Here is a 23240-nt window from a genome sequence, read left to right on the forward strand (position 1 = left end):
CTAAAATTTTAAAACCTGCCAAAGAAACTGACAACATGAGTGGGAAGATGTGAAGCAACTGTAACTCTTATATTGCTGGCTGCGAAACAAAATGATAGAGCTACTGTGCCAAAAAGTCTAGCAGTTTCTTACCAAGTTACATACACATTTACCTAGTACCTACATAACCTAACATTCCCATTCCTGGGTATTTATCCCAGAGAAATAAAGACTGATGTTACACAAAAACCTATATTTGAATGTTTATAATGGCTTTTTATTCATTGGCATGTGATCAGTGTCCTCCAGAAGCTAGGTTGGGACTGGCTCTGTAAGCCTTGTAGGAGAAGGAAGCCCCACCCAGATCTGCCAAGACCACCTGCCCCAGCCTTAATGGTTTTATGCTAATTGATTAATTTGAGGGTAAGCCACCAAAGCCCAAGGGTGCTCCTCCATCCCACATGGAGAGCTGACAAAAGCCCACTCTGCTCATTTAGGCTCCCTAGAAGTTTTCTCCATGACTAAAGATCATCAATTACACTGGGAATGAAATGAAGTGTAGGATTAGCGTGAGCACAGCCTTTTTGCTTAGTGATGTCTGGACCTTTGTGCCCGAAGAAAATAGGAAGATGATTCTTGCTACTAGCCAGGTCTTAGGCAGTTCGTAGTCAGTCTGACAACTTCTGCCCCTTCCCCAAATAATTCATAGTTATGAGAAACTACTGATGGCAAGACATAAATTAAGAAAATTATGGTAGTGTTCCTTTATCGATCTTACCAGTATTTATATAAACAAAACTCTGGCTTGATTTCTGTTTCAGATCACAAAAATGGACAGCACTTTATAATACCTCAAATGGCAGACAGGTAAGGCCACTGAAATACCAATCAGTTTTATCTGTCACTATTATTTCCTTGGTTGTATAGTGTTTAAGTGTATTATACTTTGTATTTAACAAAGCCCATACATTTTTCTCTTTTACGGCTATACAATTTGGAAATAAGACGGCTGTAAGTAAACCACCATGTAAAACTTAAGTTTGAAAGAGTACAAGTAACAGACATACTAGTAAAATTGGTGTTAGGGATATTGTCACAGTTTTAGCTAGTTGTAACGGTATATCGTGTCGATAGGTTGTATCACAGACTATTTCTATATTATAAGAGAGGATATTCTTTGTCTATAACAGGGATTGGCAAATTTTTTAAGGGCTAGATAGTAAATATTTTAGGCTTTGTGGGCCACACAGCCTCTGTCACAACTACTCAGCTCTGCCAGTTGTAGACGAAAGCATCTGTGGACATTAGGTAAATGAAGGGCAAGTCAGTTGCAAGAAAATTCTCTTTCTGGACACTGAAATGTGAGTGCCATATAATTTTTCCTGTGTTAGGAAATATTTTTCTTTTGCTTTGGGGTTTTTTCCCCCAAACCACTTAAAAATGTAAAAACCGTGCATAGCTCATGGGCTGAACAAAGAAAGGAGCCATAATCTGCCAACCCCTGGTCTGTGAGGTTAGCAAAGTTCACAGCTGCAGGAATGAACTTGAAATCCTTATTTATCCAATTACCTTTGCACAAACACTGTCAAGAGTTTATGAAACAGTTAGCTGTTATTCCACATGTAATCTTGCCATTCTGCTTTTTCACATTCTGCCCTTTTCATATTTCCTTCTGTCATGCTTTTTTTTTTTTTTTTTTAAAGATTTTATTTATTTATTTGACAGAGAGAGATCACAGTAGACAGAGAGGCAGGCAGAGAGAGAGAGAGGGAAGCAGGCTCCCTGCTGAGCAGAGAGCCCGATGCGGGACTCGATCCCAGGACCCCGAGATCATGACCTGAGCCGAAGGCAGCGGCTTAACCCACTGAGCCACCCAGGCGCCCCTGTCATGCTTTTTTTTAATACTTCAGGAATTGAGGCTTCTCACATAAAGGGCCTGGGGACGAACCATCAGTAGTTTTTGTCTACTAGTTATTCAGTGATTATCTTTATCTGTACCATGTTGCGTGACTTTGATTTTTCTAAAAGGAGTTACAAATTCTTACGCTCAAAAGTTTTCTCGCTAACTCTAATGGGCTATAGAATTTTTGTTTCTGACCGTGTCCCTGAACTGTTAATTAATGTCTTGATGCCTTGCCTATCTTAAGGTTCTATAGAACTCATAAAAATGTTTTTTATTTATTTGCTTATTCTGTACATTTTCTTAGCAGCCTGGATTTGTCTGAATTGGCAAAAGCTGCTAAGAAGAAACTTCAATCCGTGAGTATCTCTGTTTCCTAGTGAAGTTCAGTGTGGGAAACCATGCATCCTGCTGATACCTGTCCTCAGCCCATTACCTGCTACAACAGATGACTTTGTTTCCTCCTCTGGGATGTTATAAAATCCGAAGCAGAGCATTAAGTACTTAGAGAAGAGACAGAAGTACTCTTAAGTTTAGTAGATCTGATTTATCGGCTCTGCATCAGGTAATGGCGTTTTTCTCTGTCATTCTGAAAGCGAAGACTGTGCCTTTGATGTTAGGGAGTTGTTTCTCCTGAGAGTTCCCTAGTTTCTCTCAAGAGTAGGACACACTTTTAGGGATGCCTTCCGGTAGCCACCTAGGATGCTAGGGAAAGGCAGGAGCTGACGTTGGAGTTGTGAGTGCCGCATATCCACTTGGCCGCCATTTGGGATTGGGCCACCATCATCACTGTCTTGCAGAGCCCACGTTGTTCAGCAGAGCTTTTTAAGTGTTTGTTTTCAAGGGCTGGTGGTCCTTCCCCAGGTGCATACTCAGAGCTTGCCCAGTTCTGCAGGGCCGTGCCTCCCTTCCGTCTGCGTCCCTCTTCCCCGCCTGCCCATCTCAGCCTCAGTCAGGGGCCCAACAGATCAGCTTCTCTGGGCAGCTTCCTCTTAGTTTGATCGCCACAGATGAGGCCTCACCAGGGTGCTTCCCCACCGCCTCAAGCACCAGATTGCCTGCCTTGGGCTGTTCTCATGCTCTCTGGATCAGAACCAAGATTCTTAACTTCTTGTCATGACCTTGAAGGGCGTCATCCAGTGCCCACCATTCAGTTTTTGCCCTGGTTTCCATCTGGTTCCTCCTGCATGTGTGCACGTGTGTACACGTGTGTGAATGTATTTATCCCATTGGGTTAACACTCTCCGAGACCACCTTCAGATCCTCTTTGGGAATCTTCTCTTTCTGCAGTGTTCTGCTTTCCGGGCTTCCAGCCTTTTGTCATTCAAGTAGCTGAAATCTGACCACCTAGTGTAGAAGGGAGTTTCCCCAAGCCTGACTCTGAAATTGCCTCTCCCCTAATGTATGACTTTCTCTTTGTTCCTCTTTTCACAGAAGACCCTTTACTAACACTTCATATATTAAGTACTAAATATTACATAAAATGAATTTATCACTACTAGTATTTAATTGTGTTATGAAATAAATGTATTTTATGCAATTTGGTGTCTCTGTGTTCTGTATCTGTGGTTATGTGTGTCTGTTTTACCACGTTTCTTAAATTTAGGAGGTCATATGATAGGATGATTAAGATGACAAGCTTTGGAATCAGATAGCACTAAATAGTCTCATTTCCTTTTAATTAGAGTATATAAGCCAATTTTTATTTTAAATAATAAAAACATTATTGGTATTACTCCAGCTCCCTTTGAATGACCAACATTTGCTATGCTGAGAGAGCTGCACAAAAGTTGGGGTTACGTCGGTCATATCTCCAACATGTGGCAGGCGCTAGATAAATATGTGGAACAAAGTTGAGTATAGCTCTCAAGAACTCGGGCTCTGGCTCAGACTGGTCGGGTACAGAGCTCATCTCTGACAAGCTCCTTAACTTGTCTGTGTCTTGGCATCCTCTCCTGGAAAGGGAGCTAATGATCAATAGCGGCTGCAGATTAAAATGCTCCGTGAGGATGGACTGCTGTTATTACTTGTTGACCCCACCCCGTGGTCTCCCCCTCATGGGGGACAGCTGGACCAGTGCCACTGCAGTGTTTATTCTAAAATATCTCCCTCTCCCCAGCTGAGAGAAATAAAAGACTAATATATTTCTTAAATTAGTAAGTGTTAACATTGGAGAGACTTAAACTTGGATCTTGCGTCTATCACTTGCTGGCTTTGTGACTTCAAGCAAGCTCCTAACTTCTGTGCTTCAGTCTCCTTGTCTGTAAAGTAGGATAATAGTAGTTCCTGTCTTCATAGAGGTGTCGTGAGTATAAATGTGATGATAGTAGCACAGTGCCTGGGATGTAAGCCTTCAGTCTTGTTGTAGTTACTGAGTAATAATAACCTTAGCTTGTAGCCACTTATTGGGAAGAGACTGGATATTTAAGAGGCAAGTTCAAGTTCCCAGTCCCTCATTACTTTATTCAGCAAAAGGCTCTCAGAGTTTATTTTCAACTATAAATATAAATTCAGCACACAAGAGAAAATGCGGGAAATGGACAGGGGGAATCATCTTCATTCACATTATTCCTAATGGACTCAGGCTCAATATTTTGATATATTCTGATTCTTATTTTATGTGCATGTCATTTTTTTTAATGGAAGCTTAATCTTAATTATAGGATTGTATATCCTGCTTCTCTCACCCAACAGTCTACCAATTTTAACAAGCTCCCATGAGGTCTGTTTAGCCAGCCTTTTATTTATTTTTTTTTAAAGATTTTATTTATTTATTTATTTGACAGGCAGAGATCACAAGTAGGCAGAGAGGCAGGCAGAGAGAGAGAGAGGAAAGGAAGCAGGCTCCCTGCTGAGCAGAGAGCCCAATGCGGGGCTCGATCCCAGGACCCTGAGATCATGACCTGAGCCGAAGGCAGCGGCTTAACCCACTGAGCCACCCAGGCGCCCTAGCCAGCCTTTTAAATTGCCACATAAAATACCTTCTGGTCACTGTGTGACTGGATATTTACTGGGCCCCATCTCAGGGCCAGATACTGTGGGTGGACATAAGGAGCACAGTAAGGAATAAGATTCATTGTCAACTAAAAAGTGACAGCCACCAACCATCAGGATGTGTTTTATAAGGAAAACAGTGCAGAGAGCTGGAGCCATCCTGGTGGAGGCTTAGCCTCAACTGGGCTGAGGAAGACCCAGCTGTCCTTCCCATCCCAGTGGCTGCCAGCTGGCATGGAGACTGTTCTTTTGGCTGACACTGCACAGCACGCTGATTAGACAGGCTGCCCTTTGTGGGGGGTGCTGAGTACTTTCCGGGATTGGAGGCCTCCTTCCTGAAGAATATAGCAAAGTGGCTTACTGAAGACTGGATGATGGTTTCTGCAGTGGCATGTTTTACATTCTGAAAATGGCATGTTTTGGCATCTCTGTCCCACCATGGATTTAGGATCCTTTCTATCTGTGGGCACCGACAAATGCTCAAGAGCAAAAGAGGGGGCTTTAAAGGGTGATGTCACGCGGAGAGTCGAGAACTGGACCCTGCATTTCAGATGACTTTGCCCTCCTTTATAGCACACCCCTGTCTGCTTGTCACAAAGGAGTGAGGCTGCTGTGGGAGGCAGATATTTCTAGAGGATCTGTACTATTCTGGAAATGTTACTGTCTGTTTGACAGTGGGTATTTACTAAGCACTGGCTTTGGATAAGACATTGGAGATTAAAGGGTGAATAAGTCACAGTGCCTACTCATTCTCCCAGCATTAATCCTTGTCCCTTGTGTTCCTGGTATTTTTTTTTTCACTTGCAGCTAAGTAATCATTTGTTTGAAGAACTTGCCATGGATGTGTACGATGAAGTTGACAGGCGAGAGACCGATGCAGGTGACTGAAAGCGTGGCTTTCTCTTACAAGCTTCTGTTGTTGGTGGGCAGTACTTCTACTGTCCTGTTGTTGCATGTTGTCGACATTTACTTTTGTGTATGTTGGTTTTGGAGTGTGCTTCCCCTAGTTTCCCTCGTGACGCCCGAGCTGCGGCTCTCAGAGAAGCAGTGGCACACTTGTGGTGATAAGATTCTGTCTCTGGCTCTTTCCTCTGGCTAGTCTGGCTTGCCACGCAAAACCACAGCACCCTGGTAACCGAGACAACTGTCGTCCCCTTCCTTCCGGTCAATCCCGAGTACTCTTCAACACGGAACCAGGCAAGTGGCCGAGTCTGAGAAGTAACCAGTGGTGGTATTTTGGGAAGGGCTGATATGGTATTTAATTTTCTGAGGCCAGGTATTTTAAATGTTTTGATTGATTAAAGTTAATTTCTTTTACACACACGCACACATATACACAACTCAAGAAATCGGTAAGAAAAGCAATAAATGTAAATCAAAGACTAGAAAAGAATGTAAAATAATTCACAGAAGAAATAATAAATGGCTTACAAATGTGAAGAAATGTTTAGCCTAACTAGTAATTCAAGAAAGCAACCTAAAGGCATTCATTAAAATTTCATCAATCAACTACTCCAGGCTGGTAAGGATATAGGAAAATGGGCTTTCTTACACTACAGATAAGAGTTTCCATTGCTGTAGACTTCAGAAAAGTGATTTGTTAACTGATTTTAGAAGTCTCAAAATTAAGTCCATCCTTTCCCATACATAATCCTTATTTGGGAATGTATGCTTGTAAAATAAAAATAACAAAGATTTATGCACAGTGATTTTCATCAAAGCACTGTATAAAATAGTAGAGCATTAAAAACAGCCTAAGCCTCTGTCAGGAGGAGAAAGGTTGAGTAAATTGGGAAAGACTTTTAATTTTTATTGGTTAACGGCTATATATAATGATGGAGTTCCAGCATCTAGGCTATAACTTTATCTTGAAATTTTGAATTTTCTTTCTTTCAAATCAGTATTTCATTACTGGGTCTACTTCAAAACTGCATTGATAATGGGGAAAAAAGCATCAGGTAGAAATATTTTGGTTTTGTTCACAAAAATAAATGCGCACGGTATTATTTAGTTCTCTTGTGTAGATGACTCTGCCCTGTTTGCAAGGAAAATGTTGATGTGTGCCTCCCCTAGACTGCTGTGATACTTTGATCATGCTTGGAAGTCTTTGCTTCAGAGTCTTACTCAAGTCTAACAATGTGATTGGTTTTATGTGAATATCCACGTGTATGTTTTCACATTTGGGAATATTTCCAATTATTTCCTCTCTCAGGGCAGACAGAAACTTGCTCGGTTTAACGCCCATGAGTTTGCCACACTGGTCATCGACATTCTCAGTGACGCCAAGAGGAGACAGCAAGGCAGTCCTCTTTCTGGTTCAAAAGGTAACTGTTTCAAGCTGCTAAAATTTGATTCTTTGGCCTTCTAAACTCGACACAGATATTAAATTTAGAATTATAAATTAACTAAAACAATTATCATCAAAAGTTTACCCTTTTGAGCCCTGATGAATTATAAATATTTCAGTGTTGTTAACTGCTATTCAAATTTGTCCAATATGTTTTTTCCTCTTAGATCACTTATCTTCCCTATAAAATTGCATCCTGAAATTAACCTAAAAGTCTGACTTAGGTCTTATTAAAGGGCAGAAGAAAAATCAGCCTTCTTGATTGATATTTCAGCCCACCTGTTATTGGTTACAAACAGAATTGAGCTCTAAATAATAAAATTTATTACTTTAAACTTTAGATGTCTATGGTAAGAATTATTGTGGTTTAAACTTGTAGAGAGCACCGAGCCCTATTTCCAAGATGCCCTACTGAGTCTAGCTTAGTAGCTCCACGTCCCAGCTCTGTGCTTAAGAACACACTCTTCTCCATCTCTATTTCTATATACTTCTTGGTTTATTTCTAATTATAGAAGTAATACATTTTTAATTATAAAACATTTATTTTTTTTTTTTTTTAAAGATTTTATTTATTTATTTGTTAGAGAAAGAGAGAGAGAGCATGAGCACAGGCAGACAGAGTGGTAGGCAGAGGCAGAGGGAGAAGCAGGCTCCCCGCTGAGCAAGGAGCCCGATGTGGGACTCGATCCCAGGACGCCGGGACCATGACCCGAGCCGAAGGCAGCCGCTTAACCAACTGAGCCACCCAGGCGTCCCTAATTATAAAACATTTAAACAGAAGAAATACATACCATAAAAATTAAGGTTTCAGTTCATTAACTGACATTAGTTTGTTTTTGATTTTACTGGCTCAACCAGGAATAAGCAAATTCTAAGAAAATCTAAATTTTGGTGAAGGTGCAGTGATACATAAATTTGAAATCTCAAAATGTATATACTCTTTGATTTGGTATTACTATTTCTGTTTATTTGAGGGAAAATAATCAGAGATGTTGTGAGAATATGTAATACTTTTTTGAAAACATTAGAAACAAATAATAGAGAGAATCACATATTTGAATAATGCAGACATTTTCCCCCCCAAAGAATATATAATGACACAACATAAAGGAATAGATTAGTCTTTTTTTAAGTATTTAATCCCCATTTTGTAAGGAAAACATTTATACACATACATATGTACAAGTAAATATACTGCATTAAGTACTGTGTAAATACATAATCCTCATTATTTCAGATTGCATATTTGCAAATTCATCTACTAAAACTTATCTGTAACTTCAAAATCAGCACTTTCATGGCAACTTGTGGACATGTGCAGAGAGGCAAAAAAATTGAGTTGCCCAAAACTCACATACCTGGTTAAAATTAAACAAAACATTTGTATGTCTTTTTGGCTCAACTGTCATACTGTTAACAAGTGGCCTTTTTAGGTCTGCTTAGTACCACATTTTACATTTTTGTGCTTTTTGTTGATGATTCTGCTGTTTAAAATGGCCCCCAAGCGTAGTTCCATAGTCCTGTCTGGGGCTCCTTAGCACAAGAAAGCTGTGATGTGCCTTATGGAGAAAATACCTGTGTTAGATAGGTTTCATTCAAATATGGGTTTTAGTGCTCTTGGCTGTGAGTTCACTGTTAATGAATCAGCAGTGTATATTAAAGGTGTCTGAACAGGGACACCTGAGTGGCTCAGTCAGTTGGGCGTCTGACTCGGTTTTGTCTCAGGTCATGATTTTTTTTTAAGGTTTTATTTATTTATTTAACAGAAAGAACATGAACAGAAGCTAGGGGAGCGGCAGAGAGAGGGAAGCAGGCTCCCTGCCAACCAAGGAGCCTGAAGCAGGGCTTGATCCCAGGAACCCTGGGATCGTGATCTGAGCTAAAGGCAGACGCTTAGCCGACTGAGCCACCCAGGCACCCCTTAGGTTGTGATTTCATGGGTTGTGGGATTGAGCTCCATGGGAGGCTCCACACTCAGTATGGAGTTTGCATGAAAGATTCTCTCCCTCTGCCCCTCCCCTACTCATGCTCTGTCACTCTCTATCTCTCAAACAAATAAATAAATGTTTTTTGTTTTGGGGTTTTTTTTTTTTGAAGATTTTATTTATTTATTTGACAGACACAGATCACAAGTAGGCAGAGAGTCAGGCAGAGGGGGAGGGGAAAGCAGGCTCCCTCCTGAGCAGAGAGCCCAATGCGGGGTTCAATCCCAGGACCCTGAGATCATGACCCAAGCCAAAGGCAGAGGCTTAACCCACTGAGCCACCCAGGAGACCCTAAATAAATGTTTTTTAAAAATGTATAATTGGGGCGCCTGGGTTGCTCAATCCTTAAGCATCTGCCTTCAGCTCAGGTCATGATCCAAGGGTCCTGGGATCCAGTCCCACATTGGGCTCCCTGCTCAGTGGGAAGCCTTCTTCTCCCTCTCCCACTTCGTCCGCTTGTGTTCCCTCTCTCACTGTCTCTCTCTGTCAATTAAATAAATAAATAAAATTTTTTAAAAAGATAAAAAATTTAAAAATGAAAATAAAAAATGGTGTGTAAGCAGAAACACACATAACATAAGGTTCCGTATCAATCAGTGACAAAAACATGAGCAAAGGCTGGCAGGAACCTACCCCTGTGTGTCCTCTTGGAACAGTGGTTCAAGATTTGCTAATTCAGTCTTCACACCTTTAGGGACCATATCAACTACAAGTGATGAAATGGACTCTTTATGTATTTAGGAAAAGACCGGAAAGGTATAGACCAAAATAAATCAACAGCTATGATTGATTACCACTAGCTTCAGATTTTCTTTTCTTTCTTTCCTTCTTTTTTTTAAGATTTTATTTATTTATTTATCAGAGAGAGAGGGAGAGAGCGCAAGCAGGAGGAGCAACAGGCAGAGGGAGAAGCAGGCTCCCCACTGAGCAAGGAGCCAGATCCTAGACTCGATCCTAGGACCCTGGGATCGTTACCCAAACCGAAGGCAGATGCTTAACTAACTGGGCCACCCAGGTGTCCCTCAGATTTTCTGTATTGAGTATTACTTCTGTAATTCAGATGATATATCCATCTTAAATATTAATTTGAAAAATTAAAATTCCTGTTGGAAATCAGAGGTCACCTTGAGTTAGTTGCCTCAGAGAAGTTGGAAGAGACTTGGATAATTTGTGAAATCTTTTATTCAAAATGTTTTAGAGCCTATGGAATCATCCCTGCTACCCTGTAGGCCATACCTCCCTGGTGTGCACGTGTGTCTGTCCACTGGGTTGTTCTGTTTTCTCCGTTCTCTCTGGCAGTCAGGACTAAATGCCAGCGAGCCTGTTCTTTGAGCAGCAAGTTTCCAGGCTCCATTTTAACAGTGTCCTTACAGTGACATTACCTTGTAAACAAGACAGTGACAGTTGAATCACGGTTAATTTTATATTAGTTACAACTTTAGTTCCCTGATTTGGAACTACACTCTGTCTCCTGGAATGATGAGAAACTCGGGAACCTGCCTCCTCAGTCTGAGCAGCATTTTCATAAACCACCTAATTAATTTGCCCAGATTTGGTGAGTGACCCAGAGAGACGCTGAAATGCCTCTGTGCAGTTGATGGTAGGCCCTCTGTCTGGTTGATAACTTGCTCTGTGATGTTTACATTAGTGTGACTATAATATTGGGATTTCTATCATTTTCTTTTAGTCTTTAAATGGCTAAACCCAAAACTTCTCCCAGGGGATTTTAGGGAAAAAGTTTTTTTTAAGCCTGAAGAAAAGTTATTTGCTTCTATTGATAGACAATGTGGAGCTTATACTGAAAACAATCAGTAACCAGCACAGTGTTGAGAGTCAAGACAATGACCAGCCAGACTATGACAGTGTGGCCTCAGATGAAGACACAGATCTGGAAGCTACTGCAAGCAAAGCAAACAGGCAGAAGGTGAGGTGACACATAGCACACAGAAAGGGAGACTATGTTTCTTCTTGGAATCTTTCCTCCTGCAAAATCGTCTTATTTGTAAACCACTGTGAAAAGTGCTCTGGAGGTAAAGTTGGGTTTACTTCTAGCTTGGGCCAGCAAGGTAAATCGTTTTAAAATAGGGGGTCCTGTGTCCCTAAGTTGATTGCTGAATCACAGTCCTACCTCGGTTGTGATTTGTAAAACTTGTGAGGAGGGGCTGATGTGTTTTATTCCCTCAGCAAATGTTTGTCAAGTAACTTCTCTGGATCATCTCCCAAATGAGGCCCAGTCCCTTTCCTGTGAGGCCGCCCCCTGCCGTTAGGAGAGAGAACTGCAGGCAGTGGTACAAAGTGATACATGTCATAAGAAACAAATGGAAGCCAGGGGTAGGGGTGTGAGAGGACACTCAGCTTGTTGGCAAGGACAAGTGTTCGGGGGCACTGTGTAAGTGTCTTGTGAACATGTGCCTTAAAGGATGCATGGGATTAGGTATGTGGGGAGGCAGGGGAGGGTGATGTAGGCAGAGAGAAGGAAGGAGGATGTCTTGCAGAACCTGCTCTTGGTAGAGACAGCCTAAAAGGACTGGGACACACAACTGTAGCAGAGGGCAGGGGTCACACCCATGGAGGAACATGACCTCAGATGGAAGAGTCCCCACCTTGGCAGGCAGTGTAGAGCCCAGGAAACTCTTAGGCAGGGCAAGGGGGCGATAGTCAGCAATTTGGGTTGCTCTTTTTGGGGAGGATGGTTCTTGGTAGGTCAGAGAGCAAAGGAAGGAAACCCCATTGGGGTACTGTTGAAGAGGCCACCGTGGAGCCCATGCTGAGAGGGTCCAGATGGAAGGGAAGTCACAGTAGCCAAGGGAGTGTGGACCCAAGGAGAAGGCAGCAGAGGCCTGCTGGTCCACCTGCTGCTGAGTCCCCAAGACCTTACCAGATCTCGCCCCAGAGGAGCTCAGCAAACGTTTGAGAATGGACAAACACAGATAAACAGGTCTCAGCAATAAGTTTGAATGTTTGAAGCGGGGACGTAGACCTACAGAAGATGTGTCCAGAGCTGTCCAGCTCACACGACTGCAAGAAGGGTAGTGCCATCGGTAGATACAGGGAATGCAGAGGGGACAGCAAGAGTCAATTGTCCCATCTGATACGCCCCTGCCCAGCGTCCCCAGAAGCACCAGATTGAGACCAAAAGCCAGAGTCATGATGGGATCCTACCAGCTGGCATCCTCTGCCTTGCACACCTGCTCCCTCTGGCTAAGCTCTGCTGCTGGCTAGAACATTCCTCCAGACAGCCACTGGACTGATGTCCTTCCAGCTGTTACTCATATCTCACCTACCCAAAGGCTTATCACACCTGTCTCATTAAAAGGCACCCACCTTCACCCCTAATGTCTCCCCAGTCCCTCACCTTGCTCCATTTTCTCTGTTTTCCACAGCACTTGTCATCTGCTGTCATACTAGATAGTCACTTATTTTTATTTTGTCCCTTTCCCACTCTGCTGGGGTATAAACACCATGGAAGCAGTAATATTTGTCTATTTTCTTTTTTTATATATCCCAGGTCCCTAGAATACTGCCTGATGCTCAATACAAATAGGTTGGAATGAAGGAATTACTGAAAGAATGTATTGAAAAAAAGGAAAAAGGAATGAGCAAGAGAAAGGCAGGCAGGCAATACAAGACAGATGCTCCGAGAGTCCTCATCAGACTAGATTTGTGGCCACACTTCCTGTTCTGTTAGAAAATACTGACTCTGATATTTTTCAGATATTATAGTAACCCTACCTTTATGTTTTATTTTTGTGTTCCTCCCAGAAGCCTTGATTTGCTTTGATTAACTTTGCAGTCCAGCTGGCATGGTCAGAATTTAAAATTCTTTAGCTATGAGTCTTGCATGTTATCGTCATCTCAGATTGTGAACATTTTCCCCAATTTATTTTTAGAGCCTAGATTCAGATTTATCAGATGGACCAGTCACTGTGCAGGAATTTATGGAGGTCAAAAACGCTCTAGTGGCTTCTGAGGCCAAGATACAACAGCTAATGAAGGTGAATAACAACTTGAGTGACGAGCTGAGAATTATGCAGAAAAAGGTAACATGTTAATAAATGCCAGGATGATTGACTCTTTAACCCCGTAGTATAAGGAAGAATCCCAGGCACAATGCTGGTGGGCAGAGGGAAGAAAAGCAGTTATTATAACAGACCTAAAAACCTTTGGGCCAAGCTTTTTGGAAGCAGTATGTATTTGGATATTTCAGATGAAGTTTTTTGATTTTTGATTAGAAATAAGTCGAGAGTGAGTTTCCCAGGCACTTGAACCTAGTTGCGGCCACCCTTGCACTGCTCCGTGCTTCCTGGGAATGTGGATGCCCCTCATGGATGCATGCCATTCTATTGCTCATTCTAAAGAACCACACCATGAAGACAGAGCAGGCAGAAACCCTTCTCAGCGCTCCGTGCAGAGGGTACCATCCCTGCTCACTCATATTCTCTTGTTACCCACCCAGCTCTGGCAGCTTTGTCCCCACATCCCCAGTACTTACTGATTTAGGATATCCTCAGAGCCTAGAGCAGGGCCTGCCATGGGGTAGGGACTCCATAAATATAAGAAAACATTTTCGTTTGCACTGGCGAGAGCTGTACACTCGTAAGAGACAATCCCAATTGCCTGGCATGTTCTCGTTCACTGCCTTTTGGGAGAGTCAGAAATACATGAATATATTAGCCCCTAAAAGGAGCGTGGCTACTAGTAGCAGGGAGTATGCTTAAAGGGGGATTATGTGTGCAACTCTTTATGAGAAGGCTGTCCCTGTCAGATTTTGTGCACTTCCCTTAAATAGAAACAAAACAAAGTATGTATCTGTGTCTTAATTCTGCCATTTGAAGAGTAATGTTTCAGAATCATTATCAGGAACAGAGGACAAGGTGCACTCCCTGTGTGGCTGGGCCTTCCCAGTCATGTCCCCTAAAGGAAGCCTGAGGAACTAGAAGAAGGAGGTCTGTCCCCTCTGCCTGTCAGGGAAGGACACTGCAGTACACTCTCGCTTGGGGCTTGGTCTAGGATTCTTTTGGTGTGGAGTTCTAGATTTTTTCTTTTTTTTTTTTAGATAAATGGCCCCAAACCTGTAATACTGCCTGAAGATCAACCAGATTTTAATTCACCCTTTGTTCTGGGCCGGCCTGGCCCTATCAAGGGCTGGTGTGCAACTGTGAACAGGGTAGACCAAGAGCCCTTCTGCTGTATCATACAGGGCTTGCACTTCTGTCTTTTCTGAAATCTCTTTTGTTTAATGAATTACAGCTTGTCCCATTAATTGAACTAATAATTTTTGTTGAGGTGACTTTTTCTGAAACATGCTGACTTTGCCAGTGTAAGTCTGCTAACCATCACTTTTTTTTTTCTTTTTTTGGGGGGGGGCTATAATGCTCCTTTAGTATTTGTAGAAATTGCCAGAGATAACCTCATATCTCTGAAAGCAAATGGCTTGAGCCTTAAGAAATGCAAAGTGAAATCATTTGCCATTGCTCATGGATTATCTCCTCAATTCTTAGAAATGCTTTTGATTTCTGGAGCTATTGAATTACCTGTAGCTTCTCATTTCCTGTTACACTCCTTCCAAACAAACATGTATAGTCTGATTCTTACTAAGATAGCATCAATCAAGTTTATTCTAGGACATCTCTCAAATACCGAGGACTAAAATTTTTTAAAATCAAGACAAGGAACTTGTGCTCTCAAATACATTCAAGTAAAATCCACCCTGGATATTCTAGAGGCATGACAAGTGTTAAGTTGAAGTTTCAGATTTCAAGGCATTCATTTTTGGATGACAAGGCATTATCTAAAAAACTCTTAAGAGAAGGTTTTTACATAGACAGACAGGCACATGACCAGACATACTGGTCATTCATGGAGGGGCATGTGCGGTTCTGCTCCTCACTTTCTGGACTGTGTCCATTTCCCTTTAGGACATGGGCTCACTAATAAATAGTTTGACAGGCACCTTCTGCTTGTCTCTATCCTGGAATGTAGGAATTTTCAGTGGCTGCTTGTCACTTTGCAGCTGTTCTTTCATTAGGAAATGAGTTGCACATAGAAGTTATACCCCATAAGCCTTTGTGGTGTAGAAGCACTCTATCATTCCTTAGTGGATCATCCTTGGCAAAAACAGAAGTGAGGGTATTTCTGTGGCAGAGGCAATATAAACCAGACTGTCCTCAAAATTTGGCACTATTACTGTAAAGTATGTAGAATTTGCTTATTTTGCAAAGATGTGTTGGTTTTATTTCAAAGTTAGGTAAAAGTTTTTGTATCTATATAGTTGACAAAGTAGCATGATTTGTATCTGATCTTTCATATTTAACAGTTGCTTGGAAAAGATGCTAATTAATGAAGAGGAGCAGCCACTATTGGTGTATAATTCACAGATCGGTGCTTTCTAAATAAAAATTGAAAGTAACTCCTAACACTGAATGGGTTTGCTATTGAAAAAGTAATGATCTTCTGGTGCAAATACGTTTGCTTGCGGACTTAAGCCTTGGCCCCGGTGGGGAATTTGGTCAGAGTTTACAGTCTCTGTCTAAGAGTAGACAGCTGAACTTACACCACACCCAGCTTATAAAATGTCTTGGAAGATGAAGGAGCACCAGAGGGGAAGGACACTGTGCAGACGGGACTCAGTTAATTGTGTTTCAAATGCCAGACGCTAAGAAGTAACAGGATTCCTTGCTGATCCCTTAACTCTAACTCATCAAACACCATGAAGCAGCCTGCATGTGAGGAATGGAAGGAGCAATCAGGGTCTCCAAGTGACAGCCTCTAACTAAAATAGGGTGGTGCCAGGCAGATTAGAATAATTAAAGCTGACACCGCCAAGGTCGCATTTTTGGGTGACAAAGCCAAAGGAGAGAGGCCAAATATTCCGGCCCTGGCTGAAAGCTGATGGATCACCAGAGGGAAGCAAGCGTGCTACGTGGAGCATTCAGACGAAGCTGTTAACGTAGTTTGATAGGCCTCCAGTTTTCTTCGTGATATGTTAATATAGCAAACGTACCATGATTCGGTTCCCTCTCTTTTTTAAGAAATTCTAAATTGTTTGGAATATCAAGAGTATTCTGTAATAAAAATTTGTTGATCATAATTTTTCTTGTTGGCTTTTTGGGAAGCAATAGCCCATCTGATTTTTCGTAAGCTGAACTTCACTGTCTTTCTTGCTTTGCAAAGCAACTCCGGTTATCTTTGTGCTGCTTCCATGGTGTCTGCTGGCATTTTTGGCATTTGCAAATTGCTCAGGGCTCATTTGAAAAGCAGCTTACCTAAATCTTCATGATCTCAAGCTCTTGCTTGAAACAACCTTAGAAGAATCCAGAGTCTGGCTTGCCTGCAAACATTTCCCAGGCCCACCATGACCAGTTTTTAAGTGGTTAGACATTTTGTTTTTAAAAAGTCCAAACTGTAACTTTTCTGCAATGAGAAATCAAGCCTGTTTAATTTGCTTGAGTGATAAAGTGAGTTGATTGTGTGTCACTCATTCTAGGAGAGTGAGCTCTTGTTTGTAGTTGCCTGTAACTTTCAACCCAGCTAGCTGTTACTGTTCTTACTGTTTAAAGCTGGTAGTTGTATGCGTTTACTTGGTGTTTGCTTTTTCTGCTTGCTATAGAAAAACACCGTCCCACTGCCAAACATTTCTTTCAGCTTCAAACACTCCAGAGTGAAAATTCGAACCTCAGGAAACAGGCCACAACCAATATTTATCAGGTGCAAACTGGTTCTGAGTACACAGACACTTCGAACCACTCTTCCTTAAAGCGACGTCCGTCTGCCCGGGGCAGTAGGCCCATGTCCATGTACGAGACGGGATCAGGTCAGAAACCATATCTCCCAATGGGAGAAGTGAACCACCCCGAAGAGAGCAGGACGAGACTCCAGCCTTTCCCCGCGCACGTAAGTAACACCACCGGCGCTTACGCTCTTCACTCTCTGTCCAGCCTGACTCCTGCATTCCCTCTTCTGAACCTGCAGATCCCTGTGTTTCTGCTTTGCCAAATTGGGCTAGGAGAGTTCTCCTTGTGTTTGCTGTATTAACATGTCAACAGATGCTCATTATACTCCCGCAAGCAGACAGGGCCATTGGCTGAAAGTTTTCCAGCAAGGTTCAGGTTCTGGTTCCTGTGCAGCACTGCAACCCCGCCCCCCAACTTTTCTCCCTCATATCCATATCTTTCCCAGCCAGCCAGTACTATAACTTCTTTTGTAACAAACTTTCTTCCCCATTTCTGAAACCGAAAACAAATGGTAAAGGTCACCAGCAAAAGGAAGTGCCATCTTCTTTGATGTAGACAGATAGGTGCCCCTCTGTGAAATGGAGCCCTTAGAACTCAGCGTGCCTTCTCTGCTCCCTTCCAGCGGGGCAGGTGGTGTGTGTGGCCTGGACGTGCAGGGTAGGTCTGGAAGCCTCCGTGCCTCCTCAGCCTCTTGGCGTGTGGTCAGCCTGCCTGCTTAGCTTCTGCATCCCCCTCCTCCCCTTCATGGAGAAAATGTTGCTGTGTCATTTCATAAAAGGGAAATGTAAAACCTCTATACCAATTTTACAAGTATTGTATGCCAAAGATTGCATTCTGCAACAGGCTGCTCTCTAACCACCTTGTTCTACAGTGGAATAAGTATTGTGTTTTGAGGTTTTCAGATGTTACATTTCTTTTGGATTAATTTGTTTTAAAAACCCATGTTTTGACAAAATGTTACAGCCCTTTAGAACTTTGTTTTTTTTTCAGAGAGTAGGATTTATCTTTCATGAACGTGAAAGTTGTTATTTCTTTAGTCAAATTTTATAGGAGTCTCCAAGAAGTTTTGAGTAAATGCAGAGTAAAGGATATGGTCTAGTAAATTAAGCCCTAGTTTAATTTTGTCAGGCTTAAGTGCAATAAAATTTCAGTGTTGTTGTAGTTGGGTGGTGGGGGGGGGTCTCTTTGGCTTTTTAAGTTGTTTGGGCTAAAACATTCTAAGGCAATTGATTTGATACGTTTGGTGTAATGGAAATGCCATCAAACTAACTTAATCTTATTTTTGTATAACTGAAAACAAAAATTAGGAAAAGCAACTTTGTCACTTTTCACAGTATCCTTTTTTATTTTAGAAACATTTAGAATGCAATGTTATTTTATTACTAAAGTTCTGTATCTGTACTGAAGAATAGATTAATAACCTATACCAACTGAACCATTCATATAGTTTCTTATTTCAAGTATATCCTGATTAAAAAACAAATATTTAAAGCTATCCATTAAAAAAAACTGACAAAATGAACAAATTAGGCTAGATGTTATCTTTTCTCTTATGGAAAAGTGGCTTTGTAAATTCCAAGTAATTTCTGGGAGGCATCTCACTAAAGGAGTAAACATTTCTGGGGACCTGTCGTCAGTTAGCATGGCAGTGAGCTTGCTTGTCACAGAAATTTCAGCATTGATCTCACACAGTGAGTTACTTTTTAGGATTCTTTTACTGGGAAGCCCTGGGCTGAAGCCCGGGTAGGTGGTAGGGTTTTTTGTTTGTTTTGTATTTTCCCGAGTGTGTTTTTTTTTCCCCTTCCAGATCGGGAGGAGTGCGCTTGTGACCTCCTCTTCGTCTCTGCCTTCCTTCCCCTCCACACTTTCCTGGTCGAGGGATGAAAGCACCCGAAGGGTTAAGTACACTCTGACCGGTCTGCTCTCTGGAGGAGGGGCAGTGCTCCTGGGCGCTTTGTGCTTCTCCTGGCCCTCCACTAACTGCCCTTCTGTCCTGCATGAGGCAGTACTTCCCCCAGGTGTCTCACCACAGCGGCCCAAGGGCACATGCGTGCGTACACACACACACACACACACACACACACGCACGCACGCATGCATGTCTGTAGGAGGTGGTCTCCCTTTTCTCTAACTCTATGTTGCTCAATTTCACTTAATATTAACAAAGTTTGTAATTTGCCCTATAACATTTATTCAGAACATACTGTCTCTTTAAACAATCAAAATTAGCTGGCTGCTGGTTAAATATCGTAACGGTAATTGTGTCAAATTTGTCAAGAGTAACAGTTATCAGATTAACATTGGTATACTTGGGCTAACTAAAACACTAAGACCTCATGCTTTATTATTTTTTTATTTCTTTGCCTGTTGACATTTTTTATGTCCATGCCATACCTGACATACCCAGTTTTTGCAGTCCCTGTGTCCTGCATCAGAATTGCAACACGGGGCAGCTTTGGAGGTGTAGGCAGCTGTTAGTATGGAGCTCATCACTTACTGAGTTGGTCAAGTCCAGCTTGTAAATCATTCATCATTTGTGTATGTATGATGTATGATTTACATTCCCTATAACAGTATGTGTTCCAGGTAAGCCCCTTTTAGAGTAGCCAGACAATCACATTTATTAAGCATTTCTTCCGTACCCAACCTTTTGGTAAGTCGAAGTATCCTAGGAACTTGAATGACATTCCTGCTCCCAAAGGCATTGTCAGTTTAAAGAATCCTTTCTTGTGGCACCTGGCTGGCTGAGTCGGTTAAGCATCCAACCTTTGATCTCAGGTCTTGATCTCAGGGTTGTGAGTTCAAGCCCTGCACTGGGCTCCAAGCTGAATGTGGAGCCTACTTTAAAAAAAAAAATCCTTTCCTACACAAAGAGTGCATGATGTCAAGCTGGAAAACAGTGGGGAGAGTGTATAGGCTTTGAAGATGTGCATTCAGGTCATGGCACACTTTCTTTAACAGAAGGGTTAACTCGAGAGGAGGGAAGGTGGCTGTGGGTGACGCAGTACCCTCCCAGACAGGGTGGGGTTTGCACTAGGCTTTTTTCCATTCCTTCCACATCAGTAGGAATGACAGAGAGTCTTTCTTCCCCACTACCAGTGCCATATGGCTCATCGAGGCCCTTTCAACACTTGGAGGTAATCTATTAAAAGGAATTCTTGTTGTATTGGTCTTCTGAAGAGTTCAGAAACTAAATTGCAATGTTTTTATTGTAATTTTTCAGTTAACTGAGGGACAGTTAAATAGAAATGAAACAACTCATTTGAAATTTTACTAATAAGGGTCAAGTAAATCTCTTTTGCCCACTGAAATTTGTTTTAAAAAAATTTATCTTCTTTGGTAGTTTTGAAAATCCATACAGAGCTGCTTGCTGAGACAGTTTTATACAAGATTAACAGTTACGTCATTTATACTGATAATTTTTTTTAATTAATTTATTTATTTGACAGATAGAGATCACAAGCAGGCAGAGAGGCAGGCAGAGAGTGGGTTGGAAAGCAGGCTCCCTGCAGATCAGAGAGCCCAATGTAGGGCTCGATCCCAGGACCCTGAGATCATGTCCTGACCTGAAGGCAGAGGCTTAACCCACTGAGCCACCCAGGCACCCCTATACTGATAATCTTGATTGTTCCTGACAGCTTCATCATGAGTTTAAGCTATTATGGTATTCAGAGAAAACTGCACATCTATTCAGTAAACTAAACCAGCACCAGCTATAAGGTAACTTTTCTATTAACAGCTTTGAGAGGGCAGCACTTTAACTAATAGGTCTTAATCTTAGCTCTGCATGTTTATAATCGTTTTTATATAATTAAATGCTGGCTAATTTGAAATCCTGTACCTTGCTTTTGTTGACAACGATGAAAGACTGTGAGTAGCTGATTTCCCAGATGGTTATTGCTATATGTTGTTTTCTGTGCTTGAGGAACATTTCCTGAGTACTTGTTGGATATATGAGTTGTTAACTCTTCTAAAATGTTTGAATGAAACCTGGTACTTTAATCATTGCGGGGTAATGCATTTGATTTGTAATTATCACATTTACACCAAGGAAAGCAGAAAGATTGATTATAAAAATGTGAGATTTTTCTGGGTTTAATTCTGTTTTCTAGATTTTTCCACTGGAGCAGCTCTGGATGAATTTTCTAGAATAATTATTTAAATGCAAGTTTTTTACATTTCATTTTTGTATGTGTATGTGTGTATGTACACACACAGACACACATCCACATACACTCATCCACATGTATGTGCATGTGTATATTAAAACTAAAGGAAATAAGCATTCCCTGTGAAAGGTAAGATGGGGTATTTTTGTTTATTTTGGATCACCTCTAGAAGAGCCTGCTTTCCCTATTCCTGCACAGGGTACATGCCTAGCTTTGGTCTTCCAGCTACACTTCTGTATTCCAGTAACTGACTAATGGATTCATAAAGCCAGGTCAGAATAAGGCACCTGGTAAAACAGAACTGCTTACTGATAGGAGAGAAAAACTCAGGGATCTGGAAGGTTGTCATAGATTTTATAGAGTAGCTTTACAGACTCTCCACATGGCTCCAAGCCAACACTTTAAATCATTTGCCAGATGAATCTGAGTAGATAGAGCATGAGCTCACACTGAATTTTAGTAGGAACCCGGCAAGCATCTTAAATTAGAGATCCAAATAGGAACATTCAAATATGGGAAAACCTCAGCATACAGTGGAAGGGTGTCTTTGCCCTGGGAGAGGAAAAGGAGGCCATGGGGAGAGTAAAGCGAAATGCGGCATGAATAAGTCTTTTCCCACCCTGGGGCTGGCAGCCTTGCCAGTCTGCATCGGGCCTTCGGAGGGCCAAGCAGCATTACCAGCAAGGAGCAGATAATTAGACTTCATATAGACTCTTAAACTGGCTTACTCTACACTAGCCATTCTTTTGGATGAAGATACAGAGTCTCCATAGGTTTGAACAAGGGTCTTAATTTACAGCCGTATCTTTAGCCATATTTATTGCAGCATCAATAAAATTCCTTAGTCACATGTTTCAATTAACTTGGATTAAATTCAAGGTGTAAAGGTAGAAATAGCTCGTATTTGTATTTTGCAAAGTAATTGGTTAGGTTTTGAATCAGATTCCACTGACTTCTGTTCTAGAGGATGAAATTCCCAAACATTGTGGATAAAATAAATACTGAGGGAAAATCATTTTTAAAACACTCCAGAACTAACATAGCCCCCTTCAAGGGAATGTAATGTGGTCCCCTCCAAATTTGGTCACCCTGGAAGACCTGTGCTTCACTGTGCTGACATTTGCCCAAAACATTTTTAGGATTCCTCTATGGAATCTGTGTCTCGTTTTTGAAACTCCACAATTGCATCAAATATTTGTATCCTGAGGGATAGATGTTTTGGGAAACATAAAAGTGGTTGGATACCAAATGTCATGCTGGATTAATCCATTTTGGTTCACAAACAACATGCAACAGTAATAACAGTTTTCTTGTGTGGCTCATACCAACTGTCTCTGAGGGCAGTTCTTGGAGAGCCCTAAGTGTTCTGAGCAGTGACAATCCTCAGGGCCCCAGGCATGGAATACTGGAGTTAGTAGGAGACGGGACTTAGGTTCTTGGTGCTGGTTTTCTGCCGATTCTGTGGCCTTGGTGTTGTCCCCTAGGTCTTGAGTATGTAAGTGCTAGCCTGTGTGCATTGTATTTTAGTTAAACTCCATACTCCTTAGAGAACTAAATATAGTTTGTTGCCTCACATGTCTGCGTTAGTTTATACCAGGGATCTGTTTATGGAGTTGCCACTGAGCTAAGAAGAAAATGTTGCCAAGAAAGAGAGAAATCATTTCTGGATCTACTATTCAGCTTCTACTAAATTTTCAATAAAGGGTTGATTCCTGTCCCAAGTGAGATCTGAGGCCTGAAGGCCACATAGCCTAATGGGTAATGATTCCTAGGCAAGGCTCCCAAATGTATCATGCTTGAAACATAACAGGTGTTGCCTTTCTCTCTTGCAGGCATCCAGGCTGGAGAAGCAGAACAGCACACCTGAAAGTGACTACGACAACACCCCCAATGACACGGACCCAGACGACACAGGGTACAGCTGCAGGAGTACTGCCCTGGGGTGGGCTCTCGAACCTGAGACCTAGCAGCCGTGCTCAGGAGACGCACTTTATCCCCCACATGCCTGCTCTGTATTTTCAGACCCATGAGGTCATAAAACATGGAGGCATAAGTTCATACTTCAACCTCTTATCCTGTTATTACCCCAGGGGCCTGGTTTTCTTTTACCAGCATATTATACACGTCTCTGAG

At 41.9% G+C, this 23240-nt stretch overlaps 1 protein-coding gene across 17 annotated transcripts in view; it reads left to right on the forward strand.

The window, feature by feature from the left end:
* The window catches only part of GIT2 (GIT ArfGAP 2), a 47932-nt gene that overhangs the window by 18446 nt on the left and 6246 nt on the right, over positions 1–23240 (forward strand). For 3 of the 17 annotated variants that reach the window (XM_032847373.1, XM_032847381.1, XM_032847380.1), the window contains 10 exons: positions 801–846; positions 2187–2238; positions 5681–5753; positions 5973–6070; positions 7086–7197; positions 10987–11129; positions 13096–13245; positions 16850–17098; positions 18746–18835; positions 22940–23022. In XM_032847373.1, coding sequence (XP_032703264.1) covers positions 801–846; positions 2187–2238; positions 5681–5753; positions 5973–6070; positions 7086–7197; positions 10987–11129; positions 13096–13245; positions 16850–17098; positions 18746–18835; positions 22940–23022 — 1096 coding nt within the window. Of the gene's footprint in view, positions 1–800; positions 847–2186; positions 2239–5680; positions 5754–5972; positions 6071–7085; positions 7198–10986; positions 11130–13095; positions 13246–15521; positions 17099–18745; positions 18836–21050; positions 23045–23240 lie in introns of those variants that run through there. The other 14 variants (XM_032847375.1, XM_032847374.1, XR_004381385.1 and 11 more) reach the window with 14 other exon arrangements.

Source organism: Lontra canadensis, unplaced genomic scaffold (assembly GCF_010015895.1).
Source record: "Lontra canadensis isolate GAN:19392208 unplaced genomic scaffold, GSC_riverotter_1.0 scaffold187, whole genome shotgun sequence".
NCBI classification, from domain to species: domain Eukaryota; kingdom Metazoa; phylum Chordata; class Mammalia; order Carnivora; family Mustelidae; genus Lontra; species Lontra canadensis.